The sequence below is a fragment of the Nicotiana tomentosiformis genome, chromosome 6 (genome assembly GCF_000390325.3).
Source record: "Nicotiana tomentosiformis chromosome 6, ASM39032v3, whole genome shotgun sequence".
NCBI lineage: Eukaryota > Viridiplantae > Streptophyta > Magnoliopsida > Solanales > Solanaceae > Nicotiana > Nicotiana tomentosiformis.
Genome location: NC_090817.1, coordinates 106,217,362 through 106,233,880, shown reverse-complemented (window position 1 = coordinate 106,233,880; position 16,519 = coordinate 106,217,362). Strand labels below are relative to the sequence as shown.

Here is a 16,519-nt window from a genome sequence, read left to right as displayed (position 1 = left end):
ATGTTTTCTCACATAAAAATCATAAAACTTTTGCTACTCACATAAAAATCACATTGACAGAGAAATACAACTTTTCAATAGTTTTTTCTTATTCTACATTTTATTATTATTTATTTTCAGCCTAATAAATAATAACCCAATTAAAATAGAAAATATATATATTTTTAGCAGCTCCCAAAAATAATAGCTGTTAATGTGTGTGTGTGTGTGTGTGTGTATATATATATATATATATATATATGGTTAGCGAATGAAATTAGTTTCGACAGACCGATCAATTTTTTATCTTTAAAATAGGAATTATCCAACCCGACTCAAGTCAATACGCATACACATAAAGTAAAATAATAAGAAAGTGAATCCTTCACCAAAAATTTTAGTTTGAAATGCATGAGATTCTAACAAAATAAAAAGAGAAAGAAATAAAAGGGTATTGAATGAAAATGTGAAAAAAAAAAAGAAGAAGAAGAAGAAGAAGAAGATAGAAGTATCGTATTTTGGGGGATTCACTTTTAATATTATTTTAATTTTTATATATGTGTATTGGATCGGGTTAGGTTGGGTCATTTCTATTTTAATTGGGTTATTATTTTATTAGACTGAAAATTAAAAAAAATGTGGAATAAGAAACTATTATCAGAAATTTGTATTTTTCGATCACTATGATTTTTGTGTGAGTTAGTGAAAGCTTTATAATTTTTGTGTGAAAAAATATAATTATATGACTTTGGTGAAAAAAGATTATAGTTATATGACCATTATTGTTTACCCTTAAAATTGGATAACAATTAAACTTATAATATGGTTCTAAGGACACGTGATTTCGCTTAATACCAATTGATAAATATGAAGATTAATAACAGAAATGAACTATAAAGTAAAGCGAACCAGAGTTGAAACGGAATTCAACCCTAGCGCTAGAGTGCCCTTGAACTAATTGATACCAAAACAGTTAAAAATAAAGCAAGCTGATGAACAAGAGAGTATAAGCTAAAGAGAGAGCGTTATATTGGCTTTTTTATGCGAGAATAATATAGCCCTTACAAATGGTTAATACTCCCCTTTATATAGTAGAGGAATTCTACTTATGGTATAACTCTAATTACAGAAGAAAATCCCATGATTAGCTAATTAACCGTTCCTGATTTGATCCATTCCGAGATTTTCACCATGATCTTCGACCAATCACGGATATTTTGCCTTTCCGTTATTATGTTATCTTCGATCTTGCTCGATGCCTGTCTCATTCGGTCTCGATCGCTGCTGGCCTCGATCTCGACAGGTACCCCGAATCCCGAACTTGGTACCTTGTCCTTGTACCTTAGTCTGATCCACTACGGGGCCGACCTTCGATGCAGCTCCCTGGTCCCGGTCAGATAGAAAAATTGGGTGGGCTCGGTTTTAACCGTATACAGATAGTCCTCTCTTTTTTTAAGAATGTAATGACAAGAAACGAATTGAGCCTTCGATTTTTACCTCGACCTGCCATGACATCACCGTCGTGACGTAAGCGACGGAAGTGACCGAAATATACCGTTGGTACAGTTCCCCAAGTTATTAATGTGTATCAGTTGGTGGTCGGCCACTAGTGCCCTTGAACCGTCGATGTGAATCCCATAAATAGGCCTCTTTTTACACTCTTTCAAACTTTACCTTCAACTTTTTTCTAATCTCCAAAGCTTTTTACATCTTCTAAGTTATTTATTTGCAAATCTACGATTTTTACTGCTAACCTCTTCTTAGAACACCAAATCTTATCATCTCCATCTATTTTTAACTTCAAATCCAAATGGCGAAATCGTCAATAACTGTTCCTCAAAAGAAAAATGCTTCTTCATCGCGGCCGGCCGGCGACAAAATACCGGTGGAGCCGCGCCCTGAGGAGTGTGTTCCCGGGGGGTGCGTCCTCACTTCCGACTTTAAGATTGACAAAACTTCGTCGGTCCCTGGTCGATGTGAGCCAATGTCGAGGTATATATGCTCGATAACTGGGAGCTTCCTTAAGCAGGTGAAGAAAGACTACAACTGAGAAGGCAAATAGGTGGTGATTCCGGCCCCCGAGGAAGACATCACTACCCACGTGGATGGGTTTCTGAGTGTTTACACTTACCCTTTCACGCTGGGCCCCCTCGATCCCATTATCGTCGATTTCTGCTGCAAGTATCAAATAACCCTAGGTCAAATCCATCCCTCATTTTAGCGGATTGTTATTCTGCTCTGATTTTTCGTGAGCAAGATGCCTTTCACCCTCGACCACCTCATCAGGTTGTACAGCCCTCGCCTCTATCGAAGCAGGTTAATAAAACTTCAGCGTCGGACTACAAAGGTGTTGTTCTTGAGCATAGATGATGACAAGGACCGAGGCTAGATGGGCCGGTTCATTCGCGTGAGGACTTCCGACCTAATCCCGGCCGAGAAGATGCCATTTCCCTAGAAATGGAATATGAAGCGTAAGTACAATCCCACTGTTAACTCCTATTTATTGTTTTGGTCTTTTGCTTCTTCTCATCGATATCCTTTTCCGTGATGTAGCAGTCGCTTGGATGCCCGGTGCAATTCCTAACCTCGAGGGCTGGGTTCGGGACCTGGCCTCGACCTCTACGTACGCCGAGCGCTCATGGCGCGATTTATCAAAGGGCCGATGAGAGATCAAAAATCATGGTAAGCCCCTTTTCCACGTCTTTGATGATTTAGTTAAAGCATTTCTTACTTAATTTCCTTTCTACAGGCCTTGGTAAAGATGCTGTCATGAGGCCCCTATCTAGTGAGGAGGAGACTTCGATCCCGACACCGAAACTGGCGAAGGATAAAAAGAGGAAAAAGACCTCATCCTCCAAGGATCCAGAACCTAAGAAGAAGGCGGCTCGTAAGCCAAAGAAGAACATCATCCTTCTGATCGAAGACTCTGTTCGGCGTCTAAGGGAGAAAGATGAAGAAGAGGAAGAAGATGACTCTGAGCTGGTGGCCCGAGTGGGAATAAGCACCGAGGCCCGAAAGGCCACTGAATCGGTGAAGGCTGCAGAGACTCCATCTCAAGATGAGGGGGTCTCGGGATGAGACTTGGGCGAAGTCCGAGAGTCATCGAGGATTGAAGATGCCTCCCACCATAATGAGTCAACGGTAAGTACGGCTGTAGGGGCTGGTCTCGAGGCCCCTCGAGATGGAGAGAATGCCCCAAGTGATCTACTTGGGGCGATAGAAATTGGAGGCTCCCCTGTCACGCCCCAAAACCGAGGAGCGCGACCGGCGCTCAACCGAGTGAACCTGACCGAGCAAGCCTGTTAGATTTCATTCTACCCAAACTCATCCATGAATAGAGAAAATACATATTATCATTAATTAGACGAAAATGTGTTCATGTCTACCATACCAATTCATTTCCAATAGTTTCATCATTTTAAAGTCTCAAATGGACAAGTAATACATCCACAACATAACATAGTTTGTCTTTCTCCAGCACCAATACATAACCCACACTATGTCTATGGAGCCTCTATAGATAAAGAAGAGTGCAATGATAATGCCGGCAACAAGGTCCCGGCTATACCTCAACAGAATACACAAAGTACAAAAGATTTATGACCCCGGAATGAAATGGAGCTCACCAAGTCAGTTGGGAAGAAGGTGCATTGCTATCACTAATCAATATCTCCTGCTGTGGAACCACCTACATCCATTTAAAGATGCAACGCCCCCGGCAAAAGGGACGTTAGTACCGTTGAATAGCACTAGTATGTATAACTAAACACCCTCTCAATAGAATAACAAATAATACAAATAAGATTATCATAATATCAATGAAAGACTTAATCAACATCAAACCTCAATTTAGGATAAAGACAATGTTCAAATTAATTTCCATATCTCACATTGGGAGATTTTTAGTATCGATATACCATTGTCCACAATACCATTATTCATAATACCGGTACCACCGTACTCTTAGCACGGAGTCCGATCACGACCCGATCGGCTAGGCCATCTCATTAGAGACATCAACCACAATTTTTCTCAATATCAATACCACCGTCTTTAACACGGAGTCCGATCATGACCTGATCGGCTAGGCTATCCATTAGGGACATCAACCACAATTACCATTTCAATTACAATTTCTAGCACAATCACCACCATGTGTGCGGCATGGTCTCTGATCACGACCCGATCGGCTAGGCCATCTTATTTGAGACATCAACCTTTTTATATCAATCATCGCATTTCATAATACTTTTACATTTTTTCATTTCATTGGCACTAGTGGCCATAATTATAAGATCATTCTTGGCACGTTGGCCATATTCAGTATTTCATGCTCACATTATCAATTTCAAATATCATCCTCGTCATCAACAACAAACACAATTCAAATCAAAGTGTGTAGTACACATGTGAGCAATTTAGAGTCTAATGCACATAGAGATATTTCACAAAATTTGGCATAATAGCCTTCATCTGAACTTGACTTAAAGTCGAAACATTATTAATGCACAATCCATATTTTAACACATCCTCAATTGGTAGCATAACATGAATAGAGCATTTGTAATGCTTGCTGAACATATATCGTTCAACCCAATCTTACTCGGAAAAGCCAATTTCATAATGAATCACTCGGGACTTACATAATTTACATGAATATCGTGGGATTCAATTCTAAGAGAAGAGTTTAGCCAACATACCTCACTTGAACTTCCTTACACTCTAAAACATTTCGGAATTCTTAGCAACTTCAATCTATTTTAGAAATATAACAAATTGAATCAAAATTAGGAAGATGATCATGGTTCTAACTCACTTGAGCATTTTATCAAACACTAGGTGTGCATAAGGTTTTAATGTCCTTTTTATGAAGGACTTCATCATCCCACAACCCAATCTTTACCATTTTTAGCTCAATAATCTTCCTACACCATTTGATAACACATGCATGTGAAATAAACAACTCTCATGCCTAGAAATTTATCTTGCTAGTTACCAATTTTTAGAAAGTTTTGAAATTAGGGTTTAGGGTGTAGAATCTTACCTCTAGGATGAAGACCTAGTAAGCTTCCCTTCTTAATCTTCCAAACCTTGAGCAAGAATTGAAGAAAATTTATGGAAGAACACCTTCTCACTCTAGGGCACTCTCTCTCACTCTAAAATATGAGATTATGTCTCAAAAATGGCCCAAAGAGTGTATTTAACGAAATAGGGTCGGGTTTTAAAAACCCAAAAATGGAGCTCCGGAACAAGGTATGCAATCGCATAACCGATATGCGGACCGCATATCGGTCGCATATTTGGTTACAAAATAGCCAAAAGAACTGTTTGTGTATGCGGTCACTATGCGGTCCGCATAACTGTTATGCGGTCACATAATGCACTGCATAACAGTTATACGGTCGCATAGTCGACCGCATAGTTGCTTCCAAGTGACCCAATCAACTGCCTCACTCTGCGGCCATTATGCGGTTCGCAGAGTGGTTCTGCGGTCGCATAATGGACCGCAGAAATGCACTTTTCCGCCAAACATTTTTCTTTAGTTTCCGGCTCATTGTTCAACCCAAAAAGTCCGAGACGCGGTTCTACAATCCTTAAACATGTAAGCCTAGTCCGGCATCATGAATCATTATTTTCTTTGCAAATTTTACCGGGTTTTACACTTAAGTACTTCGAAATTTTCCGGGGTGTTACATCCCCGCTGCTACCTCGTTTTCTGAGGAGATGATTCAAGAGGCTCGGGCCTTGAAGACCCTCTCCATCGAAGGAGCCCATGGAAGGTAGGACCCTTTCCGTGATTACTTTGCTGGGGTCGAAGATGCTACCGGCCTGAGCGACTTGGAGGTCTCGAGGAAGGACTCGGGCGAGGAATCGAGCCTTTTCAACGAAGCACAGCAAGCTCTGAATTGGGTAAGCCTTAACTACCCTTGTGTTCATTTTTCTCTTCATGTCTAACTTCTTTTTTTCCTTTCTGTGTAAGCCTCAGCGCTTCATCGGGAAGTATTTTCTCGGTCTCGAGCTGAGCTGAGTCGGTGCGAGGCCGACATTCAAAGGCTTACCGAGGAGAGGAATGCCCTCAACCTTCTCGGTGGGCAAAAAGAAGAAACGATCAAGGACCTCTGAGCCGAGTTGGCCACGGCTCACAAAGATCAGACCGACCTGATCGAGCAGGTAATGAAAATTTTAAAAGCTCATGGGCTCGATTTAGGAATGGTGGCTAATTTCAATCTCACAACTGCAGCAGAATGTCGATAGGATCGAGTAGTTCCGCGAGGAGGTCAACATGATGAAGGCGGAGACCTTGGGGTGGAAAGAATGGATGGAACGCTTTGCTGCAGAAAAAGAGACTGCTCGAGCCCAATTGTCATCGGTCGAAAGGCAGCTTTGAGGCATGAAGTAGAAGAACTCGACTCAGGCAAAGAAAATAGAGGATCTCGAGGCTCGGTTGGCTTCCAAACTTGCAAAGGCCAAATCTGAAGCCGAAAAGTCAAAGGCCGATGTAGATGCGATCGTGGCCGTCTACCGGGCCGATGCTGAAGCCACTCAAGTCCAAGCTAGAGAGGTAGCCGAGACCGCTCAAACTCGAGCACATTGGATTGCTGAACTCACCAAATGCCAATCTCGGAGGGAAACCCTCGAGGAGATCCACGCTCGAGGTTTCGATCTTACCGACGAGATAGTAAATGTTAGAGAGCATGAAGCTGATGTTGGAGCGCTGGCCTCTTTCGATGATGATGATGATGGTGATGGCAGCAATAACGGGTCCGAGAATAGGGAGGACCTCGATGGAGAAGAAGCTGCCCCTGAGGAAAATTAGGAATCTTAGGCTTCTTTTTTTTATTGTACAGGACCCTGATCAGTCCTTGTAAATATCTTCGTATGTATAAAATATCTTTTTTCTCTTTGACTTGTCTTTGTTCAATTTCCTGCCTCGTGAAAATTCTGTTTCATTCATACTTTATGAAAATTTTGCTCATAAGCTCGAGGCTTAGGCAACTTGATCGAAGCCGGACTAGTGTAGTCTAGTCCGGCACCATGAAACATTATTTTCTTTGCAAATTTTACTGGGCTTTACACTTAAGTACTTCAAAATTTTCCGGGGTGTTACATTCTCCCCCGCTTAGGATCATTCGTCCTCGAATGAGGGTAAAAATACGCCATTAGCATCTTATGCAACTCAGTTTGTTTCATACCACTTTCGGGCGGCCCCAAATTTGACTAACTCCCAAAATCTCCAAAAATTTTGCCAGAGTTTCCCTTGTAACTAGGCCTATCCACCTGTCAGAGAGCCCCAAAAACACAACCTAACAGCACATACATAATCCAATGACGTAACATAATAAACAATAACACCAACTGTGGTCTCACAAGCAATATATTTCCAGAAAGGAACACCCTTAACGCCAATTGTACAAATGATACAAAATTCATAGAAAGCAACTCTTAGAATATTTCTCATAGATCACAACTTTATAAAATACATGGCTATTCAAACAAATAAGGATACTTTTTCTTCATTTCTTCCTCGGCCTCCCAAGTAGCCTCTTCAACCTGTTGGTTTCGCCACAACACTTTCACGGAGGCAATTTCTTTATTTCTCAATTTTCGGACTTGATGATCAATAATAGAAACTGGAATCTCTTCGTAAGTCAATTTCTCATTTACCTCAATAGTCTCAACCGGAACAATGAGTGTCGGATCTCCAACTACTTTCTTCAACATAGACACATGAAACACCGGGTGTACTAATGACATCTCAGGTGGTAGCTCAACCTTGTACGCCACCTCACCGATCCTCTGAATGATTTTGTACGGTCCGACATACCTCAGACTCAATTTCCCTTTCTTACCAAATCGCATTACCCCTTTCATGGGGGAAACTTTCAAGAATACCCAATCATCTTCTTTGAACTCCAAATCCCTACGACGAACATCCGAATAGGATTTCTGATGACTCTGAGCAGTCTTCAACCGCTCCTTAATGATTTTAACTTTTTCCATGGCCTGATGCATGAGGTCTAGCCCTATCAACTCTGCTTCCCCAATTTCGAACCACCCAATGGGAGATCTACATCTCCTACCATATAAAGTCTCGAACTATGCCATTTGAATACTAGCGTGATAGCTATTGTTGTAGGCAAATTCTATGAGTGGTAAATGATCATCCCAACTACCTTTGAAGTCTAGAACGTAAGCACGCAACATATCCTCAAGCGTCTGAATAGTCCGCTCTGCCTGCCTGTCAGTCTGCGAGTGAAAGTTTGTACTAAGATTCACCTGAGTACCCAAACCTTGATGAAATTTCTTCCAAAAATTTGCAGTGAATTGTGCCCCCCGATCAGAAATGATGGAAACTAGGGTGCCATGCAACCTGACTATTTCTTTGATATACAGCTGAGCATACTGCTCCACTGTGTCGGTAGACTTAACCGGCAAAAAGTGTGATGACTTCGTGAGCCGATCCACAATTACCCAAATTGAGTCAAACTTGTGCGAAATGCACGGTAATCCTACCACAAAGTCCATATTAATCATTTCCCATTTCCTTATTGGAATTTCTATGTTTTGTGCCAACCCACCAGGCCTTTGGTGTTCGACCTTCACTTGCTGACAATTCGGACATCTTGCCACAAAATCCACCATATTCCTCTTCATATCATTCCACCAATTGACTTCCTTAAGATCATGATACATTTTCGTAGAACCTGGGTGCACGGATTACCTAGAAGTGTGAGCTTCAGTCATAATTCTTTCCCGGAGACCATCCACATTTGGAACACAGAGTCGCCCTTGGTACCTTAGTGTACCATCATCCATGCCAAGAGAAAAGGCCATGGTATTATGCTTATGAATCCCTCTTTCAACTACACAAACAATGGATCGTTGTATTGCTTCTCTTTGACTTCCACAACAAGCGATGATTGAGCCCTATTTTGCACAATTACCCCTCCTTCACTAGAGTCCGCAAGACGAACTCCCAAACTAGCCAATCGGTGAAATTCCTTGGCTAATGGCCTCTGGTATGCCTCCAAGTGTGTTAAGGTACCCATAGATTTTTGGCTAAGAGCATCCGCCACAACATTAGCCTTCCCCGGATGGTATAAAATATCAATGTCATAATCCTTGAGTAACTCAAGCCATCTTCTCTGACTCAGATTCAATTCCTTCTGTTTGAAAATATATTGAAGGCTCTTATGGTCCGTGAATATATCCACATGGACCCCATATAAATAATGACGCCAAATTTTCAATGCAAATACCACCGCCGCAAGTTCTAAATCATGTGTTGTATAGTTCTTCTCATGATTCTTTAGTTGCCTAGAAGCATAAGCTATCACCTGCCCATGTTGCATTAATACACACCCAAGACCAATTCTTGAAGCATCACAATATACCACAAATCCATCCATACCCTCTGGTAGAGTCAATACCGGCGCCGTAGTTAGTCTTGCTTTCAATTCCTGGAAACTCTTTTCACAAACATCTGACCATTGGAACTTAATTGCCTTCTGTGTCAATTTAGTCAATGGAGAGGCAAGAGTAGAAAACCCCTCCACAAAATTTCTGTAATATCCAGCTAAGCCTAAGAAACTGCGAATCTCTGTTAGAGTTGTAGGCCTCGGCCAATTCTTCACAGTTGTAATTTTCTGAGGATCAACCTTAATTCCTTCATTAGAGACAACATGACCCAAGAATATGACCGACTCGAGCCAAAATTCACACTTTGAAAATTTTGCATATAATTTGTGCTGATGCAAGGTTTGCAGAACTACCCTGAGATGGTCAGCATGGTCCTCCTGACTTCGTGAATATACAAGAATATCGTCAATGAACACTATCACAAAGGAGTAGAGGAATGGCTTAAAAACGCGATTCATAAGATCCATGAAGGCTGCTGGGGCATTTGTAAGCCCAAAAGACATCACCAAAAATTCAAAATGCCCATACCGGGTCCTAAAAGCTCTTTTCGGAATATCCCGCTCCCTGATCTTCAATTGGTGATACCCGGATCTTAGATCAATTTTGGAGAAGTACCTAGCACCTTGTAATTGGTCAAACAAGTCATCTATCCTTGGTAGTGGGTACTTATTTTTGACTGTTACCTTATTAAGTTGCCGATAGTCAATACACATTCTCAGTGACCCATCTTTCTTTCTTACAAAAAGGACCGGTGCGCCCCAAGGTGACACACTCGGCCGGATGAAACCCTTTTCTAACAAATCTCTTAATTGTTCCTTTAGCTCCTTCAATTCTGCCGGTGCCATTCTGTAGGGTGGAATAGATATAGGATGTGTGTCTGGCATCAAATCAATCCCAAAATCAATCTCCCTGTCTGGTGGGATCCCAGGGAGTTCATCCGGAAAGACTCCCAGAAATTCATTCACAACAGGCACAGACTCAAGTGTAGGTGCCTCATCATCGGTGTCCGTAACCCAGACCAAATGGTAAATACATCCCTTGTTGATCATTTTCGTGGCCTTTAGGTAAGAAATAAACCTACCCTTCGGCACTACATCGTCACCCTTCCACTCAATAACTGGCTCATTTGGAAATTCCAACCTAACAGTTCTGGTTCGGCAATCAAGCTTGGGAAAACAAGAATAAAGCCAATCCATCCCCATTATCACATCAAAATCGACCATTCTCAATTCAATAAGATCGGCCACGGTGTGCCGACCACGCAACGTAACAACACAATCCCCATAAACCCGCGTGGCTAAAATAGACTCACCAACTGGAGTAGATACAGAGAACGGCTCATAAAGATGTTCTGGTTCTATCCCAAATTCCATAGCAATATAAGGTGTGACATATGACAAAGTGGAATCGGGATCAATAAGAGCATATACATCATGAGATTGGAAAGTCAATATACCTCTAACAATATCTGGAGAAGCCTCTGAATTCTGGCGACCCCTCATAGCATAGAAACGGTCGGATCCTCCCAAATTCTGTGCTCTACCCCTAGCTGCACCACGCCCTGCGGGTGTTGGAGTGCCTCGAGCTGGAGGAGGTGCTGCAGATGTAGTAGCTGCAGAACTGGCTAGTTGTGCCATGCCCCTGCCCGTACCCTGGTGGGACGAACGACAATCCCTCTGAATGTGACCCCTCAATCCGCATCCGTAACATATGGGTAAGTCCATGTAGCATATTCCTAGGTGCATCTTTCCACACCTAGGGCATGGGGGCTTCCTCTGCTGCTGGAATCTACCACCATGACGACCCTGCTGATTGGATCCCCTATTGCCCTGACTGGGCCTGAAACGGCTCCGCTGCTGCTGCTGACTAGGCCCTGATGGTGGTGCACTAGCTGAAGACTGAGCAAAGGACTGTGATAGCCCTGACGACCCTCCTCTGAATGTTGACTTGCCACCACCTGAAGAACCACCAAAGTTTCCCGTAGACCGGGCCTTATTATTACCCTCTCGCTCCATTCTGTTCCTTAATTTGCCGGTCTCTGTGGCTTGATCGAATGACACCATCTTTCTATAGTTCATATCAGAATTTAAGGTTGTTGTAGCGGCCTCATTAATTACCAAGGGACTAAGGCCCTGCACAAATCGGCGAACTCTAGCCTCCATAGTGGGCAGCATGTAAATAGCATATTTAGACAGGTACACGAATCTCATATGGTAATCCCACACACTCAGGCTACCTTGCCTCAGGTTCTCAAACTCAGCAGCACGGGCTGCCTTAGTCTCGGCAGGCAAGAAATGATCAATAAAGGCATCGGCAAACTCACTCCACCTCGCCGGAGAGCTCCCTTCTTCACGGGAATCCTTCCATAGTTCTAACCAAGAATATGCCACCTCTTTCAGGCGGTAGGAGGCCGATTCCACTGCCTCTGTTTCAGTAGCACGCATAACTCTGAGAGTCTTATGCATCTCATCAATGAAATCCTGGGGATCTTCCTCTGGGTTAGTACCCGTGAACACTGGAGGATCCAACTGGAGAAACTTGTTCACCCTGGAACCAGTAGAATCCCCTGGCTGACTGGAAGAAGTGGGTGCAATATTTGACCTATGGATCTGGGAAGCCACTATTTGAGCCAACATCTGTTTGGCTCCCCTAAGATCAATATCAGAAACACCAGAATCGGAAGCTGGAACTGGAGATGGAACTGGTATATCAGTTGGAGGGACTGTTGCACCTTCAGTAGGTGTAGGGACAGGTGCGGTCTGATCAGTTGTAGTAGCGTCAGGCAGTGTAGTAACTGGAGGAATATTCTCACTCCTCGGGTGCTCACCCGCATCATCAATTATATGATCAATTGTCACTCCTGGGGTGACATTGGCTCTTTGGCCAGTTCTTGCCTTCTTCTTAGGCGCCATGTACTAAAAATTAGAGCAACTCGGGAGTTAAAGAAGGAACAATCTTACAACAGGCTTTATCGCACGATCAAGAACATGAAAGAAGGGTATTATTCCTAAATTCCAAATAGCATCCCAACTATAGATGTGGTCGACAACACACCGATAATAAGGACTCTGCTAGACACGGCTCCGAGACATCCTAGGACACTTTAAAACCTTAGGCTCTGATACCAAGTTTATCACGCCCGAAAACCGAGGAGAGCGACCGGCGCTCAACCGAGTGAACCCGACCGAGCAAGCCTGTTAGATTTTATTCTACCCAAACTCATCCATGAATAGAGAAAATACATATTATCATTAATTAGACGAAAATGTGTTCATTTCTACAATACCAATTCATTTCCAATAGTTTTATCATATTTAAAGTCTCAAATGGACAAGTAATACATCCACAACATAACATAGTTTGTCTTTCCCCAGCACCAATACATAACCCACACTATGTCTACAGAGCCTTTATAGATAAAGAAGAGTGCAATGATAATGCCGACAATAAGGCCCCGATTATACCTCAACAGAATACACAAAGTACAAAAGATTTATGACCCCGGAATGAAGTGGGGCTCACCAAGTTAGCTGGGAAGAAGGTGCACTGCTATCACTGATAAATATCTCCTGTTGTGGAACCACCTGCATCCATTTAAAGATGCAGCGCCCCCGGCAAAAGGGAAGTTAGTACCGTCGAATAGCACTAGTATGTATAACTAAACACCCTCTCAATAGAATGACAAATAATACAAATAAGATTATCATAATATCAATGAAAGACTTAATCAACATCAAACCTCAATTTAGGATCAAGACAATGTTCAAATTAATTTCCATATCTCACATTGGGAGATTTTTAGTATCGATATACCATTTTCCACAATACCATTATTCACAATACCGGTACCACCGTACTCTTAGCACGTAGTCCGATCACGACCCGATCGGCTTGGCAATCTCATTAGAGACATCAACCACAATTTCTCTCAATATCAATACCACCGTCTTTAACACAGAGTCTGATCACGGCCCGATCGGCTAGGCTATCCATTAGGGACATCAACCACAATTACCATTTCAATTATAATTTCCAGCACAATCACCACCATGTGTGCGGCATTGTGTCCGATCATGACCCGATCGGCTAGGCCGTCTTATTTGAGACATCAACCTTTTTATATCAATCATCGCATTTCATAATACTTTTACATCTTTTCATTTCATTGGCACTAGTGGCCATAATTATAAGATCATTCTTGGCACATTGGCCATATTCAGTATTTCATGCTCACATTATCAATTTCAAATATCATCCTCGCCATCAATAACAAACACAATTCAAATCAAAGTGTGTAGTACACATGTGAGCAATTTAGAGTCTAATGCACATAGAGATATTTCACAAAATTTGGCATAATAGCCTTCATTTGAATTTGACTTAAAGTCGAAACATTATTAATGCACAACCCATATTTTAACACATCCTCAATTGGAAGCATAACATGAATATAGCATTTGTAATGCTTGCTGAACATATATCGTTCAACCCAATCTTACTCGGAATAGCCAATTTCATAATGAATCACTCGGGACTTACATAATTTATATGAATATCGTGGGATTCAATTCTAAGAGAAGAGTTTAGCCAACATACCTCGCTTGAGCTTCCTTACACTCTAAAACGTTCCGGAATTCTTAGCAACTTCAATCTATTTTAGAAATATAACAAATTGAATCAAAATTAGGAAGATGATCATGGTTCTAGCTCACTTGAGCATTTTATCAAACACTAGGTGTGCATAAGGTTTTAATGTCCTTTTTATGAAGGACTTCATCATCCCACAACCCAATCTTTACCATTTTTAGCTCAATAATCTTCCTACACCCTTTGATAACACATGCATGTGAAATAAGCAACTCTCATGCTGAGAAATTTTTCTTGCTAGTTACCAATTTTTAGAAAATTTTGAAATTAGGGTTTAGGGTGTAGAATCTTACCTCTAGGATGAAGACCTAGTAAGCTTCCCTTCTTAATCTTCCAAAACTTGAGCAAGAATTGAAGAAAATTTATGGAAGAACACCTTCTCACTCTAGGGCACTCTCTCTCACTCTAAAATATCAGATTATGTCTCAAAAATGGCCTAAAGAGTGTATTTAACGAAATAGGGTCGTGTTTTAAAAACCAAAAAATGGAGCTCTGGAACAAGGTATGCGATCGCATAACCGATATGCGGACCGCATATCGGTCGCATATTTGGTTACAAAAAGCCAAAAGAACTGCTTGTGTATGCGTTCACTATGCGGTCCGCATAACTGTTATACGGTCGCATAATGCACTGCATAACAGTTATGCAGTCGCATAGTCGCTTCCAACTGACCCAATCAACTGCCTCACTCTGCGGCCATTATGCGGTCCGCAGAGTGGTTCTGCAGTCGTATAATGGACCTCAGAAATGCACTTTTCCGCCAAATATTTTTCTTTACTTTCCGGCGCATTGTTCAACCCAAAAAGTCCGAGCCACGGTTCTACAATCCTTAAACACGTAAGTCTAGTCCGCCATCATGAATCATTATTTTCTTTGCAAATTTTACCGGGCTTTATACTTAAGTACTTCGAATTTTTTTGGGGTGTTACATCCCCGTTGCTCCCTCATTTTCTGAGGAGATGATTCAAGAGGCTCGAGCCTTGAAGCCCCCCTCCATCGAAGGAGCCCACGGAAGGTAGGACCCCTTCTGTGATTACTTTGCTGGGGTCGAAGATGCTACCGGCCTGAGCGACTTGGAGGTCTCGAGGAAGGACTCAGGCGAGGCATCGAGCCTTTTCAATGAAGCGCAACAAGCTCTGAATTGGGTAAGCCTTAACTTCCCTTGTTAGTATTACCCTTGTGTTCATTTTTCTCTTCATGTCTAACTTTTTTTTTCTTTTTGTGTAAGCCTCGGCGCTTCATCGGGAAGTATTTTCTCGGTCTCGAGATGAGCTGAGTCAGTGCGAGGCCGACATTCAAAGGCTTACCGAGGAGAGGAATGCCCTAAACCTTCTCGGTGGGCAAAAAGAAGAAAAGATCAAGGACCTCTAAGCCGAGTTGGCCACGGCTCACAAAGATCAGACCGACCTGATCGAGCAGGTAATGAAAATCTTAAAAGCTCATGGGCTCGATTTAGGAACGGTGGCTAATTTCAATCTCACAACTGCCGCAGAAGGTCGAGAGGATCGAACAGTTCCGCGATGAGGTCAACATGATGAAGGTGGAGACCTTGGGGTGGAAAGAAGGTATGGACCGCTTTGCTGCAGAAAAAGAGACTGCTCGAGTCCAATTGTTATCGGTCGAAAGGTAGCTTCGAGACATGAAGGAGAAGAACTCGGCTCAGGCAAAGAAAATAGAGGAGCTCGAGGCTCGGTTGGTTCCCGAACTTGCAAAGGCCAAATCTGAAGTCGAAAAGTCAAAGGACGAGGCAGATGTGATCGTGGCCGTCTAGCGGGCCGATGCTGAAGCCGCTCAAGTCCAAGCGAGAGAGGCAGCCGAGACCGCTCAAACTCGAGCACATTGGATTGCTGAACTCACCAAATGCCAATCTTGGGGGGAAACCCTCGAGGAGATCCACGCTCGAGGTTTCGATCTTACCGACGAGATAGTAAAGGTTAGAGAGCATGAAGCTGATGCTAGAGCGCTGGCCTCTTCCGATGATGATGATGATGATTGCAGCAAGAGCGGGTACGAGAATAGGGAGGACCTCGATGGAGAAGAAGCTGCCTCTGAGGAAAATTAGGAATCTTAGGCTTTTTTTTTTCTTTTTTCTTTTTTTTGTACGGGACCCTGATCAGTCCTTGTAAATATCTTCGTATATATAAAATATCTTTTTTCTCTTTGACTTGTCTTTATTCAATTTCTTGCCTCGTGAAAATTCTGTTTCATTCATACTTTATGAAAATTTTACTCATAAGCTCGAGGCTTAGGCAACTTGATCAAAGCCGGACTAGTGTAGTCTTAATCGTGTGAGTACTTGCTCGAACTCGGAGTAGGGTAACCCTTAGGTTTTAATTGAGTGAGGATGATTTCTCGAACTCAAAAATAAAATGGCCCTTTAGGATCTTGAATTAGGCTGATACGGCCATAGTAAAAAGAATGGCTCTCTCCCCCTTTTTGGCTTGAAAAGTTTATTGTTTAATCATATAAAAT

The 16,519-nt window shown here is 42.3% G+C and overlaps 1 protein-coding gene across 1 annotated transcript; it reads left to right on the top strand.

Moving 5' to 3' along the window:
• Positions 1–1,789: 1,789 nt before the first annotated feature.
• On the top strand, positions 1,790–6,796 carry LOC138894531 (uncharacterized). The gene is made up of 3 exons (XM_070179233.1): positions 1,790–1,955; positions 2,729–3,045; positions 6,395–6,796. The coding sequence occupies exons 1-3, from the start codon at positions 1,790–1,792 to the stop codon at positions 6,794–6,796; spliced, it is 885 nt and encodes a 294-aa protein (XP_070035334.1).
• The last annotated feature ends 9,723 nt before the right edge of the window (positions 6,797–16,519 follow it).